General features: G+C 42.2%; 1 protein-coding gene and 1 long non-coding RNA gene across 2 annotated transcripts; both read right to left on the reverse strand.

Moving 5' to 3' along the window:
* Window positions 1-2621: 2621 nt before the first annotated feature.
* LOC120443124 lies at window positions 2622-4053 on the reverse strand. Its single transcript, XR_005615160.1, has 2 exons — window positions 3639-4053; window positions 2622-3555 (listed from the first exon to the last, which is right to left on the reverse strand). It is a non-coding gene; the product is annotated as an uncharacterized LOC120443124 (long non-coding RNA).
* Window positions 4054-9921: 5868 nt separating this feature from the next.
* LOC116317438 lies at window positions 9922-11849 on the reverse strand. The gene is made up of 6 exons (XM_031736206.2): window positions 11675-11849; window positions 11200-11342; window positions 10833-10897; window positions 10611-10745; window positions 10371-10469; window positions 9922-10280 (listed from the first exon to the last, which is right to left on the reverse strand). The coding sequence occupies exons 1-6, from the start codon at window positions 11777-11779 to the stop codon at window positions 10225-10227; spliced, it is 603 nt and encodes a 200-aa protein (XP_031592066.2). The 5' UTR covers window positions 11780-11849; the 3' UTR covers window positions 9922-10224.
* Between the last annotated feature and the right edge of the window lie 1661 nt (window positions 11850-13510).

Here is a 13510-nt window from a genome sequence, read left to right on the forward strand (position 1 = left end):
AGAGGGTGGCACAGTGGGAACTTTATACGCTCTGGGGGGTTAAAATACACTGCTGAACTGACTCTAACTAATGAGACAAGGAAGCTAAACTTAAGACAACCTCCTGAAATAAACCATGGAAAATAACTAGACACAGCAGCAAGGGGGCGCAGAGAATGACAGAAACTTAACACAGGTTACACAGGGAAGGCAGGATAAACTCCAATACTACATACACAATACTAACGACAATAACCAAGGACAGAACTAGAGAATAAAAACTAGTAGGACTCAAAAATAAAGGTTACTATAAATAACAAACTCAACCTACAAGAGATGTGATATAAGTTCTAGATAATACATGTAAAATGTAAACTTAAGAATCAGACAAACACAGAAAAATCTACTGTGAAGTTGAGGCACTCTACCTGTTTCCCAAATACATCAAGGTTACCAGATACCATACCACTTTTTGAGGCACTTTTAAAAAGAACAACAGGGCTGAAAAAATAAAATGACCTATATAAAATAAACCATTAACACATCAACAGAATATTCAGGTTTTTATGTATGAGTTTACTGACAAGCAGCCACAGAATGACAGACTTTGAGAAGATTTTGTTAAAATCTCCCAATTCTTTTAATCTTTGGGCTGAAGGAAGGACAATACTCGGTGTATAAATGCTCAATCAACAATATTTTATTTCCATACAATTCAACACTTAAGAGCATAAAAATGGTGACGGGTTACTCAGCCTTTTATAGCCCCTAGTGGCCCCCACCTAGTCGTAAAAGCCTAAACATTCACATGTTTTCTCTCTTACGGCGCCTAAGTTATGACCTCGGCTCCCTGTCTTTCTGCTCTCTGTAAAGGTGGGGGTATGGAATGTGGTCTGTCTCTTCTATTATCGGCACAAGGTCTTCTGCACACAACATTCTCTTCATGATTCAGCAGTATGAAATGTCAAGAAACAGTGTAACACATTCAACAGTGTCGAGTAATACAGGTCAATCAAATAGAGCTAATGATTTTCACACTCTTTTAAGTCAGAAGTATAATGCAAACTAAAACTACATACTGATCACACACTCTATATTAAGGGGTATAATATGATCTACAGCAGTATCATAATTCAACTACTTTGATTACATATATAAGGTAACATATGATAACAGAATAATCTCACAATTCCCCCTTTTGATCTCTTAAAAAAGAGATCACTTATAACATACACTCCAGCGTTACAAGTTCCAGTTCTTCTTGGTCCTGAGGCCCTCTGTCCCCCTTTATGGGTGGACCACATGTAGAATGACCTCTGTGTTTACGCAGTTCAGATACAAGAAAAACTGTGATTACAACAACAAAGTACAGATAACACTCCCATCACTCCCAGTTCTCCCACAGCTTTATTTTGGTGCTACAGTTTCCCACTCCCATTTTGGTACCACCTTATACCTCTCAAATGTACTCAGACTAGAACCTCTGTCTAAGGAGCTTTTAACCTTTATTTTATTGCTGCAGCTACCAGTGTCTTCCAGTCGGGTGATTCTCTGCTCTTCTTCGACCTCCGGGGTTAGACCACCCTTTAGTCGTTGCACAGATCAGGGGATTATTCTGCCCCGATTTCAAACAAAGATCTGTGTATTTTGGGGTCACCGCCGTGTCCCCCTTTTTACCAAGATCCTCTCGAACCTCGTTGGTCTGGTGTTCCTAGATTTTCGCCAACCCCTTCAGGGTTATTGCTGTGTTTATGGGATCCATCTTCTCAAGGAGCCCAAACGCCATGACACTTGACCCCAGTTGTTGTCTCGGGAGTCCCTACGTCTGTCTCTGCTGTGAAGGGTCCTCATATCTCCGTGTCCTCGTCTGGTGTCTGTTCCTCTCTCTGTGGGAGACAGAAAACCAAAACACCTCTCTCCCTAGCCTTGATAATCTATTATATATTATGTTCAGGACTCTCTGACCCAGGGACTTATTCTAATCATAATCTATGTGTGTGTAAAAGAAATCAAAAATTAATGAACCATTTCTAAGTCTAACATACCCTAAGCTTAAGTTTTACCATACCTAAATTATTGAACACACAAATAAAGTCAAAAATTTTTATATAACCATTGTTTGATGTTCAAACTCAACTTCCATTGTTTGATGTTCAAACTCAACTTCCACTCCCCCCTTTTTGACACACTCCCATGTGTCAATTCACCGGAGCTAGAAAATTAAAAGAGAAGGTTAGTGACATCATATCTCAGAACTCAAAATTAGCATTAGCAACCAAAGGGTTAAATCTGCAGTTCCACACTCTCATGTGAAGCTACCGTCTCCTCTTCAGTCTCTCTTATCCTCCTGCTCCTGCAAGAACAAAACAAAACAAAGCGAAGCATCCACCCTTCTCTTGCCGGCTAGGTGAATTATTTGTTGGCATTTACTAATCCTAAAGTTGGTGCAGTCATTGTCTCAGTATCAAGTCAGTCAAAACTTTTAGTCCGTCCATCACAGTCCAGTCACATGCATTCATTCACACCCATTCATACCAGATGTTGCTGATAATGGAGTCTCACGCGCGACCTATTCGAGCATCCATCACCAGCAAGATGACATCATCATTTTAAAGGAAAATAATTCCTTGTTTTTTGGACTGGATTGGATTGACTCGCTGCAATCCTTTTAGACTCAGGACTTCTCACGTGATCAGTGTCCCATATAAGGGAATTTCTCCCATGCCAATTATAATCATGGAGAAGCACACTTTGCAACTGTTTTCAGTAAGAATATTTTATAGCGCTTTAAATTTCAATCTCTTAGGCCTGGTTTAAAGAGCTGATTATTAAATCATGAACTCACAACATATCACCATCGGTGGATCACACCTCTCAGATTTTCTTATCTCAGTGCACTGTAACAAAAACGAAAACAGACGTAACCAACATAATACTAAAAATAACACATACTAGGGCCCGTTGCAGACACGTCCAAGCATAAAACTATCCCTCTCTCGCTTACGAGAAAGAACACAAGCCAAAGCTCACTGATAAAATCAAGCTAGCGCTAAGCAAAACCAAAAAATCAACCAGAAATTCACAGGAACGTTTTGCTTCCTGCCGGGACAATATTGTGTGGGAATGAGAACCTCAGGTGCCGTGACACCTTTTGTTCCTCCTTGAATTAAATTTCAATCACAGAAAATGCCGTACTCCGACCTAAAACTTACACTATTAATTCATCATTTTCACTCTGTGCCACTGTTCCTCATCAGGGCTGTGTGAAGCACAGCAAAGAATTCAGTCAAGGCCTTGAGCCATAAACAGACATCACGCACAGACATTGTTTTCATAACCAAACTGTTTCAGACCTTACTGTCACGATGGTGGACGGACTCAAGCGCAGACGAGGCAGCTAAAATACAGTTCCTTTTATTGATACACGACACCAGGTGCGACTATATACAGGTGAGAGGGCAAGGGGGATCCAGGGCACAGGGGAATCCGGGAAAGGGGCTCTTCACACACGAGGGAATCCAGAAACACCGCACACCAGCAACTAAGCACACCCAGGGCACCAAGGGAAAGGGATTCCTGTCCACAGGAAACAAGCGATTAATCACACGAAGTAACAACGCCAAAAGGCAACAAGAAACTAACACTCTGGAGCTTACTACCGAGGTTACTCAATATTCCAGCGACGAATAGCTCAGAGCCCCAGCCTTAAGAAGAGCCAGAGATCCACTGCAAATCACTCGCGATCAGCTGCAGGTGCGTGGGCCAAGGGCGGGAGCCCAGTCAGAGCTCCGCCCAGGCAGACAGGTAGGGGAGAGAGAGAGAGAGAAACAACAAACACTTGTGGCCACACTGGGCTGGCCGGGGAGGCACAGGGACCATGACACTTACCCCTAAAATCTACATAAATGTCCTCTGGGTGACATAAAACACATTTTGAGTAATCAATGGTAATCAATGGCTCCTCATAAAAATTATGTATTGGGATATTTGTGTGCAGCATTTTGCATATCAGCATAAGCATTTGTTAGCAAAGCATTCTTCATTGCATCAGCGTGTGTGTGTGTGCGCATCACTCTTCGTTGCACAAGCGTGTGCATGTGTATGTGTATGTGTGTGGATCACTTCTCAGTGAATCAGCATTTCAATGTGTGTGTGTGTGTGTGTGTCCTTTTTCACTCAATCAACGAGTGCACATCTGTTCATGTGTGTGTTTCTTTTCATCAGTGTATGTAGATGTGTGTGTTTGTGTGTGTTTGTGCTCATCACTTTCCTGTTCTGGTGTCTTGGGTAAACCACGGCCTGAAGCATGTCCTGGGGTCCTGCCCTCCTCCTTTTCAATCTGTTTGCGACCATTGCTGCTGCTGCTGCTCGAAGTTCTGTCCATCCTGGTTCTGACCCCAATTGGGGCAGTCCTTTCTCCAATGTCCATGCTCACCGTAGGTGAAACCTGCATCTTCTTCTGTGTTTTTGTCCATTCTGAGGTGCCTTTTGACCTCAGTTGCTCCTTCGGTCTCGGTCACGCCCTTTTGCTGCCCGATCATACGTGTTGGTCCATCACTGTCCTGCACAGTGTTAATGCAGAGTTATCAAGATCAGCATTCTTTTTTTCGGCCTTACTTTTCATTCGGGCTTGGCAGGCGTCTCGTCACAGCTCTGTCAGCTGACGCAGTCTGGGAATTTTTCCCCCGTGTAGTGAAACGGGCCTTAGGTTTTAGTGCTCTCCGTCTTTGCTGCATGAGATCGCCTTCCTGCAGCACTGTTGACATTTTCAGGTTGTTGTTGTGGGTCCAGCTGTTGCAGCATTTGGTCAGGGTCACGTAGAGGGGAGAGCAGGAGTCCAGGTCAGCCTCGGCTTTCAGGGCCGGCAAAGCAGCCTGTAATTAAACATAAAGAGAGAAAAAAAACAAAAAAACAAAACAAAACAAAAACAAACAGAAGTGTACGAACAGGAAAATGATGTTGTGTTGGCTGTGTTACAAAGAGAGGGGAGAAACACCAGGCCAGGCCCTGTGTCAGCCTTCTCTCCCCCTTTTGGTTTTTTTTTTCTTTTTTTTTTTCCCCATACTATAATCAACTGATAACCCACCAAGTTGACAGGACAACATGCACATGTTCAAATTTTTAAACTCACAAAAGAGAAATTTTCTTTAATCACTTGTGTTGTTCAATCATCAGAAAACATCTCACAATTTGACTGTTAACCACTAAATTTGTTATTTCATCACTGGTTGGTCATACCAGTCTCTTTATTTTCTTTTTTCTTTGAAGGTAAATTGTTGTCCTGCAACCCAGAGGGTTTATTTGTTAGTAATGGATAAACTTCATCATTAAAAACAAAAAACAGGTGTATGTTAATTTTTGCTGCTTTGACCTTGCTGGAAAGTCTTCACATGTTCATGAGTGTAAGCTGTTTTTTCATTGCATGTGTGTGCATTTGTAGGCAGGTTAATTTTAACTTTTTCTCACACTAGGCGTTACCTTAAAAGGAGCCTTTCTCTCACATTTCTCTACTTGTGTGTCTTTTTCTTTCACCTTTTGTTGTGATGCTCCGGACACCTTCCCAACCTCCACAAGTCTGTTGGCCCCAATTTTGTGTTAAAACTTCTCTTAATTTCTCCTCTAATTCTCTCCTCGCTGCTGCCTTTTCCACAGCTGCTGATTCGTGCTGGGTGTGGTTCCCATTACTATAATTTTGCTTCGGCCGCTGTGCTTGTGGGGGCAGTTGGTCCAGGTCCGTAGCTTCCTGTATTAACACACTAAGAGATTTATTTAATATCATTGTCATCACCGTTAAACAGATAAGCAGGCAACACGCCCACCTTGACAGCGCAAACTGCACGTCAGTCTCCCAACATATTCCTCTCTCTGCTTCTCAATAATTCTCCACTACACACCTCTTACTCTCTCTCTCTCCTTTTTTTTATTATTTTTTATTACACCACAGAGTAATACACCCAATTATGCCCGTCTATCTCTATGTGGCTCCAAATTCCCTCTTTGTTCGTAATTTCACGCTATCAGGGGACAGGCACACAACAATTTTAACCACTGAAACGTCACTGAAACGAGGACTCTAACCTCTATTTTTTGAAACGAGGACTCTAACCTCTGTTTTTCGACTAATATAGAACTCAACCTTAGATGTCAAAGCATCCTCTTGTTCTATTCCAGAATAAATGTGAACCCGTGATTACACGGCCGTACCAGTGTTATTCTGTTATCGTTTGAGGGCCCTCAGCTCTCAGGTGATAAGCCTGGACCTCCAGACGCCGCTGGTCCGTACGCCGCGTCCAACGTACGGTGGGGGAGCCAACCCCAGGGCAAAATTAATTTCCACAGGTCCACTAGGCGTCAACCTTTGATCTTAAAGCATTCTCTTCGCACTAATGTCCTCCTATTCACACATCAACCGCCACTGTCACTGTGTTCACTCTTCACACACAGAGCGCGCCCCACACACAGAACAGCACCCAGAGCGCGCTTCACACACACAACGCCCAGAGCGCGCCTCACCAGCAGTGAGACCCACAGAGAGCGCTTTTCACCAGCGGAAATTTACACAGAAACCTCTAAGCTCAACTGTTAGAACTCTTCCGAAGCACAACCGCACCATACACCATGTACCCCTTTCACTGCGCTTATGGCCGCCACCACGGGGCAAAATCGCATCATAAAACAGAAGTGATGCACGTCCCCGAGGCTCAAAACCGACACCATAAACCAGCGTCTACTTTACCTTTAATCGGGGTGAAGTAAATATTTTACTTATAATTTTATGACCGCAGCCCTCGAGGCTCAAAACCGACACCATAAACCACCGTCTAACCTCTTTTCAATGTGCTGAAACCAGCAACCCCTCACTACTGCACTTACGGCTGCATCACCAGAACACGGCCGCATCATAAACCAAAACCTACGGACGTGTTTCGCATTACGCGTTGCTGGCGCTCAACCGCACCGTAAGCCAGTATCTGCTTAACCTTAATTTTATACTAATTTCATGGCCGCATCAATGAGGACTCAACCGACACCATAACCCACTTCAAAACCTCTATTCAATGTACTGGACTTATGGCCGCGTCTCCAAAGATTCTAATGTATTATTGCTACAGAAGCCAGTCTTAGACAAAGTTAAATGTGGAAGGTAAAGTGGGCTGCAACTAGACTCAACGTAGTATGTAATTAGTATCTTGCTAGAAGCAGTTCAGCTGCAACTAGACTCAACGTAGTATGTTATTAGTTTCTTGCTAGAGGCAGTTCCTATGACACACTGGAATTCAGCCTCAACTTATGTTGTTAGTATCTTGCGCCAAAAACCAGACACCGACAAATTTAATGTGAAAATACGTGTAACTCAGCGAACAGATTAATTTGGAAAGCCCAATATGCACATTTGGTATTTATAATACAACAGGCTGTGCTTACCTTTCTGTTTGGACCGGTCCTTTCTGTTCGCCTCGCCCCACGATCTCACCACAGGCCAAATCTGCCCCTCCTCAGCACACCAAAGATCCGGGTCACCAGGCACCAAGTTGTTAAAATCTCCCAATTCTTTTAATCTTTGGGCTGAAGGAAGGACAATACTCGGTGTATAAATGCTCAATCAACAATATTTTATTTCCATACAATTCAACACTTAAGAGCATAAGAACCATCATGATGGGGAGACCTGCCTGCAGAGGGTCACAGCAAGTCTCAAAATGGTGACGGGTTACTCAGCCTTTTATAGCCCCTAGTGGCCCCCACCTAGTCGTAAAAGCCTAAACATTCACATGTTTTCTCTCTTACGGCGCCTAAGTTATGACCTCGGCTCCCTGTCTTTCTGCTCTCTGTAAAGGTGGGGGTATGGAATGTGGTCGTCTCTTCTATTATCGGCACAAGGTCTTCTGCACACAACATTCTCTTCATGATTCAGCAGTATGAAATGTCAAGAAACAGTGTAACACATTCAACAGTGTCGAGTAATACAGGTCAATCCAATAGATCTAATGATTTTCACACTCTTTTAAGTCAGAAGTATAATGCAAACTAAAACTACATACTGATCACACACTCTATATTAAGGGGTATAATATGATCTACAGCAGTATCATAATTCAACTACTTTGATTACATATATAAGGTAACATATGATAACAGAATAATCTCACAATTTATACAGCTTCACAATTCTGACAGTCATCGCAGAAACAAACATTTCTACTGAAAGTGACTTGGGTTAGGTTTAAATCACATTTTCAAAATATGTGATTAATATATATCTCTGCTGAGGACAGTGTACCATTTCTGTGATCAATCACACTCAGTATTAATCTGATCTTTTTATCTGCTTATTGGTGCGGCCCACCACAACAGTACTGGTTTCTCTTCTCATGTGACCCCCTGGGAAAATAAATGGCTGACCCCTGACCCCCTCAGTCTAGATCAGAAAACAGAGCGAGCAGCAAAGTCAGACAATAATGAAGAGGCATGATGAGAAGTCAAACGACGACCAGCTCCATACAGCAAGAACAGGACTGCTGAGCTCCTGTAGGGAGGCTGGGATGACTTCAGTGGAGGTTACATAAGAGAGGGGGTGGGCAGAGGGGCTGATTGGACTGTGTAACAGGATTATGTAAGGCTGGTTTCAATAGAGATAATGCTTCATTTGGTGTTTGTTGGTGATGCGAGTGTGCGCGTGCTAAATGGTAAATATTAAAGGTTAGATTTAAGAAGCGGGCTAAGTGGGGCAAATTAGCATAAGGCTGCAATCACAAATATGTACCGATAGTAAATCATTTGTAAAACCTTCCACTGCTATGAGTGCACTAATTCATAAACACAGATACACCCAGTAACAACCAGCACAATCTACCAAGAGAAGTTCAAAAACTAGTACAGCTGTTGAGTCGGTGAGTTTTGTACCAACCAAAATAACAGAATAAGTGCACGTTTTGTGCACGGGGTTTTCTCGGAAACAGCATTTCAACTCAGACCAAGGAGATGCAGTGGAAGGAGAATCAAGCTTATCCCAGCTGTCATAGCGCAAGAGGCAGGGTACACCCAGGACAGGTCGCTAGTCTGCAGCAGGACTTGAAGGAGAATCAATATTTTCTTTTGTTGTTTTTTTTAAAAAGGCTAACTTTTTAGTTAGAAACTGCCGGCTGGGGTCGCTGTTCCTTGGATGAATCTCTCAGGTGGAGTGCAAGAAGCATCCAGACAAGGCCTGCTGCATCAGCACGATGTGCGTTTAACAGGTGCAGAAGAACATAAAACAGTATTTACCTTCAGAAAGGCGTTTACTATCTTTACCACATACTTATCACTTATTTATTTTTTTTGCTAACCACCACACTGCAGTATGGTGTGATGGTGATTATCACTGTTGCCTCACAGCAAGAAGATCCTGGGGTTGACTCCACCATCTGGCCAAGGCCTTTCTGTGTGGAGGTGTGGAGTTGTTATCTTTGTGTTTGCGTGGGTTCTTTGCAGGTACTCTCAGTTCCTCCCACAGTCTAGAGACATGTAGTTAGTGGGGTTAGGTTAATATGAATGTGAGTGCAAATAGCTGTCTGTCTCTCTGTGTTAGCTCTGCTACAGACTGGTGACCTGTCCAGGGTGTACCCCGCCTCTTGCCCTATGGCAGCTGGGACAGACTCCAACCCTGGTAAGGATAACCAGAGAAGAATCAATTTTTCTTTTTCTTTTTTTTGCATGCTGTTAGGTGGTTGTTACAGTTAATATCACATACTGTAAAATCCACACATCAATTTAAAACAGACACTGCAAAACTGTCAGGATGGGACATTAAGGCCAATGATGGAAAAATATAGGACGGGCGTGGCTTTAAAGGAAAAAAGCCTCTGCATTTTAAATGTTTTAGTTATGAATTCACAGGAAAGACTTGCTTAAGTTTGACCAATAGACCGGATTTACACAGAACAGAAGAAAACAAACACACAGTTTCTTTCTGTAAATCTTTATGTGAATACAAGAAAAATCAGAAATCACAGTTTACTGCATCTTGTAGTAAATGTAAAATCAGTCTATTGCACCTATTCACACAAAAATCCCCCAGCCATAGTTAACACTGTTACAAACTCCTTGTCCTGCACTGAACCCACTGCAAGATGAAAGAGCGCTTTCTCCACATCTGTCAGCACATCTGTGATACACATCTGAATACACACTTCAAACACTTGAGTAATTTCAGGTTACAGGATAGATCTGAGAGATCGGGTGAAAGGAGCTTAAATGTGTTTTTCTCTATTGTTCGTCCCGTCTTGCATCTGTTACAGCTTCACTTTCATACGGACACAGATCTGAAACGAAGGAAAGAAATCAAACTGATGAGTCATTGTTTACATTAGATGTACTGCTTACTGTTTGCGTGGATGGTGAACGCATCTCACCTGTAGTGTTTGCAAAGTATAAATCTAGTGTGAAGTTGAGGCACTCAGCCTGTTTCTTGATGACTTCGAGATGAGAGGCCTCCAGTGTCCCAGTCTTTGCTGGAGGGAGGGGATGGCAGTGTTAACATTATTTTCAACAGAGTGGCAAAAACAATAAAAAACAGTTTGAAACTAATTATTAACATTACAGCGTCCTAAAAGTTGGACACATATGGACACAGACAGGCGAATGCAACTCACTGAAGATCCTGAAGCCTCTGCTTTTTGTGGTTTTGCCGCCGATCTCTGACACCGAGTGGTCTGTCCAAAGCATGCAGTCGGGGCAAGTGGCCAGATACTTGCCAATATGCTCATAACTGGTAGAGTTATAGTAATCTGTAAGATACAAATTAGATGGTTGCCATGTTGTTTTACATCACAATGAATATTTGATAATGCAAGTTTAACAACGTGATCTCTTACACGTGTCTGTGGAAGAGTTTCCTAAGAAGGTGGCAGTGACATTTCCATGATAACATTTGCCATCCCTGGTAAGGAGCAGGAAAAAAATAGAAGCACATGAAAAAACAAAGAAAAAAGTCAAGAGGTTAAAGTATGTTACTCATTTGATGCCTCAAAGCAGGGGTGTCAAACTCATCTCATTACAAAACTGTAAACCTTGTGAAAGTACAGTTAAAAGCTCAAAATGTATGCCCTCTTTCTCATCTTCATAAATTGTCCACTGGACCAGATTGGAGTCGTTGCTAGGCCGATTCTGGCCCACGGGCCTTATGTTTAACACCGCTGCCTTGAAGGTAGTACAAATCATTTTGAAAATATCGACAATTACGCTTTGCGTCCAAAGCGACTGGGCATGTCTTCACTGTCAGGTATGGATGTCTGTTCGACCCAGAAGCTGTGCACAGTTTTAAGCTCTTTCAATTGCTCTTCGCTGTCTGATGTTGCAGCGTAAAATATCCATTTTCCCAAAAGCTAGAGAAAGATGAAAAAAAAGAAAAGCAAATTCAATTTTCAAAGAGATTCACAGCAGGTTCTAAAGAACCAGGAGGCGGAGTTTACCATCTTTACCACATGCATAAACATGCTCATAACTTGTTTCTGTGATCATACATAATAATAAGTTTATACATGCAAAATCACCAGTGGGACCTTTTTAACCATCCAAGGTCAAGTCTGTTTTTTTTTTTGTTTGTTTTTTTGCTAGAGCTAGGGGCATCAGCGATGACGATTCAGGCCTCAGGGAGTTAAAACAATTTAAACTCTGTTCAGCTTCATGGTGAATGTCTGTGCTGAGGACACTGTACCTTGCTACGATCCTCCAGAGGCTTAATGAGTTCTTCACAGCCTGGATCAGACGCACCAGAGAGCGAAGAGAGAGCCAGCAAAGCCAGACAACAACGAAGGAACATGACGACAAGTCAAATGACAGGCAGCTGTATACTACAGCAAGACCACAACAGCTGGACTCTTATAAGGAAGGGGGAATGACTGCAGCGGGGAAGTTACATAAGAGAGGAGGTGGTCTTTAATGGGATTGTGCAATGTTGGTACAGATAAAGATAAAGCTCTATTTAGTTTTTTTTTTTTCTGTGGTGTGTGTGTGTGTTTGCAGAATAACAAAATGGAAAACAGCAAACAACATGAATGTGCTGCATTCCTGCAAAGGCTTCTCACAGACAAGTGAAACAGATATTCTCTTTATCTGTCAAGTATGGAGTGAGCATCAGCACAAGTATTTGACAGAATTGGGTATGGTGGCACAGAAACAAACTACTTCACAATCACCATCTGTTGCAGCCTGGAATTGCCAGCTATTGCAGATCACTGGAAGCACTGGAAACTTACTGGAATTTCCAGGGTAGCGTCTGCCAAAACACAAAGTACAAATAAAGCAGATTCCTGAAAAACAAAAGCAAGCATAGCGTGTCCTTTTGTAAAGATTTGAGCGAATATAGGAGACAAGAAAAACCCTTTACCAACATTATTTAACCCAACTGCAGCATTAATGAAATTAGTTTGTTGACTTGTCTTTAGCAGATCTACTGCTGAATGTCGCAGGTTCATTAGTGAATAACTTTATGAGTCTCATCAGCTGTGTTTTTACCAAAGCTACCAGTCATCACCTGGATGACCTACAGAGACATACTTTAGACCAGGTAGTAACACAGAGTGCGACAGTCAACTAACTACCTGTCTCACATTGAACTCCCTGCAAGATGAAAAAAAAGCATCAACACATCAGCGATACAGAGTTCCCTCATATCAAAGAAAGCACATCTGAATACAAATGTGACTCATGGAGCCAGTTGATGTCTCTGGTTAGACTTGAGCGACACAGCAGGTGATAACAGTGTTTTATTGCTTTTTCCTTTACATCTCTGGCAGTTTCCTTCTCATTGGGACACAGATCTGAAACAGAGGAAGGAAATCAAACTGATAAGTCTCAGAACAAACACGACTTACAGTCAAGTCTTTGAATATCAATATAGAGATAAATACTCTTAGACTGGGGGAAAGTATGGTGAATTTTACTGAAACAACTGTCTAAAGAAGAGTTTGTCATGTGTTAAATGTGTGTGTACATTTGTAAATCTAACTCTGAGTACTACAAGAATGAAGATGGTCTTCTTTGTGGTGCTGCAAGAGATTTTCTCACATGCCCTCCTGCTGTCTGTGGTGAATTCTATCTGTGGCTGATGGTAGTCAAAGGTCACATGGTCTGAGATGCAGTCTTACAGTTTGCACATACCGTGTTGATATAAATGTAGTCACAAGAGATAACAAGTAAATAATAATCATAGTACTGAGAAATTACATGAAGCTGCCGCTGCTGGTGGAGGGCAAGGCAGCCGTGCCAGTCCAAGTCTGAATGTAAAGATGTAGCCGGTCAGTTTGCAGACTGACAACTTCTGCTATTAGATACCAACAACAGCTCGAGCTGATTTAACTTTGCTGAGAATCGGGTCGTCACACCGAATGTGAAAATTGATAAAAATTTGATATTAACTACAGTTTTTATGTATTATCTGCAAACTTTACAGTGAGAAACTGGGCCTTGGGGGACACGAATAGATTGGCTAAGCTTTTGACCTCAACCATCATTGTTAGTGCCCAAGATCAAAGTTGACCTTGATTGGAAA

This window comes from Oreochromis aureus, linkage group 12, assembly GCF_013358895.1.
Source record: "Oreochromis aureus strain Israel breed Guangdong linkage group 12, ZZ_aureus, whole genome shotgun sequence".
Taxonomy (NCBI): Eukaryota; Metazoa; Chordata; class Actinopteri; order Cichliformes; family Cichlidae; genus Oreochromis; species Oreochromis aureus.

Bases quoted from the DNA above. Each gene is read 5' to 3' on its own strand.
- LOC116317438 (XM_031736206.2), bottom strand. From the start codon at position 11,779: ATGTTCCTTCGTTGTTGTCTGGCTTTGCTGGCTCTCTCTTCGCTCTCT. The intron at 10,898-11,199 runs GTAATTGTCGAT...GCTCCTTACCAG, and splicing joins AGTCGCTTTGGACGCAAAGC to GGATGGCAAATGTTATCATG. The intron at 10,281-10,370 runs GTGAGATGCGTT...CCTTCGTTTCAG, and splicing joins ATACTTTGCAAACACTACAG to ATCTGTGTCCGTATGAAAGT.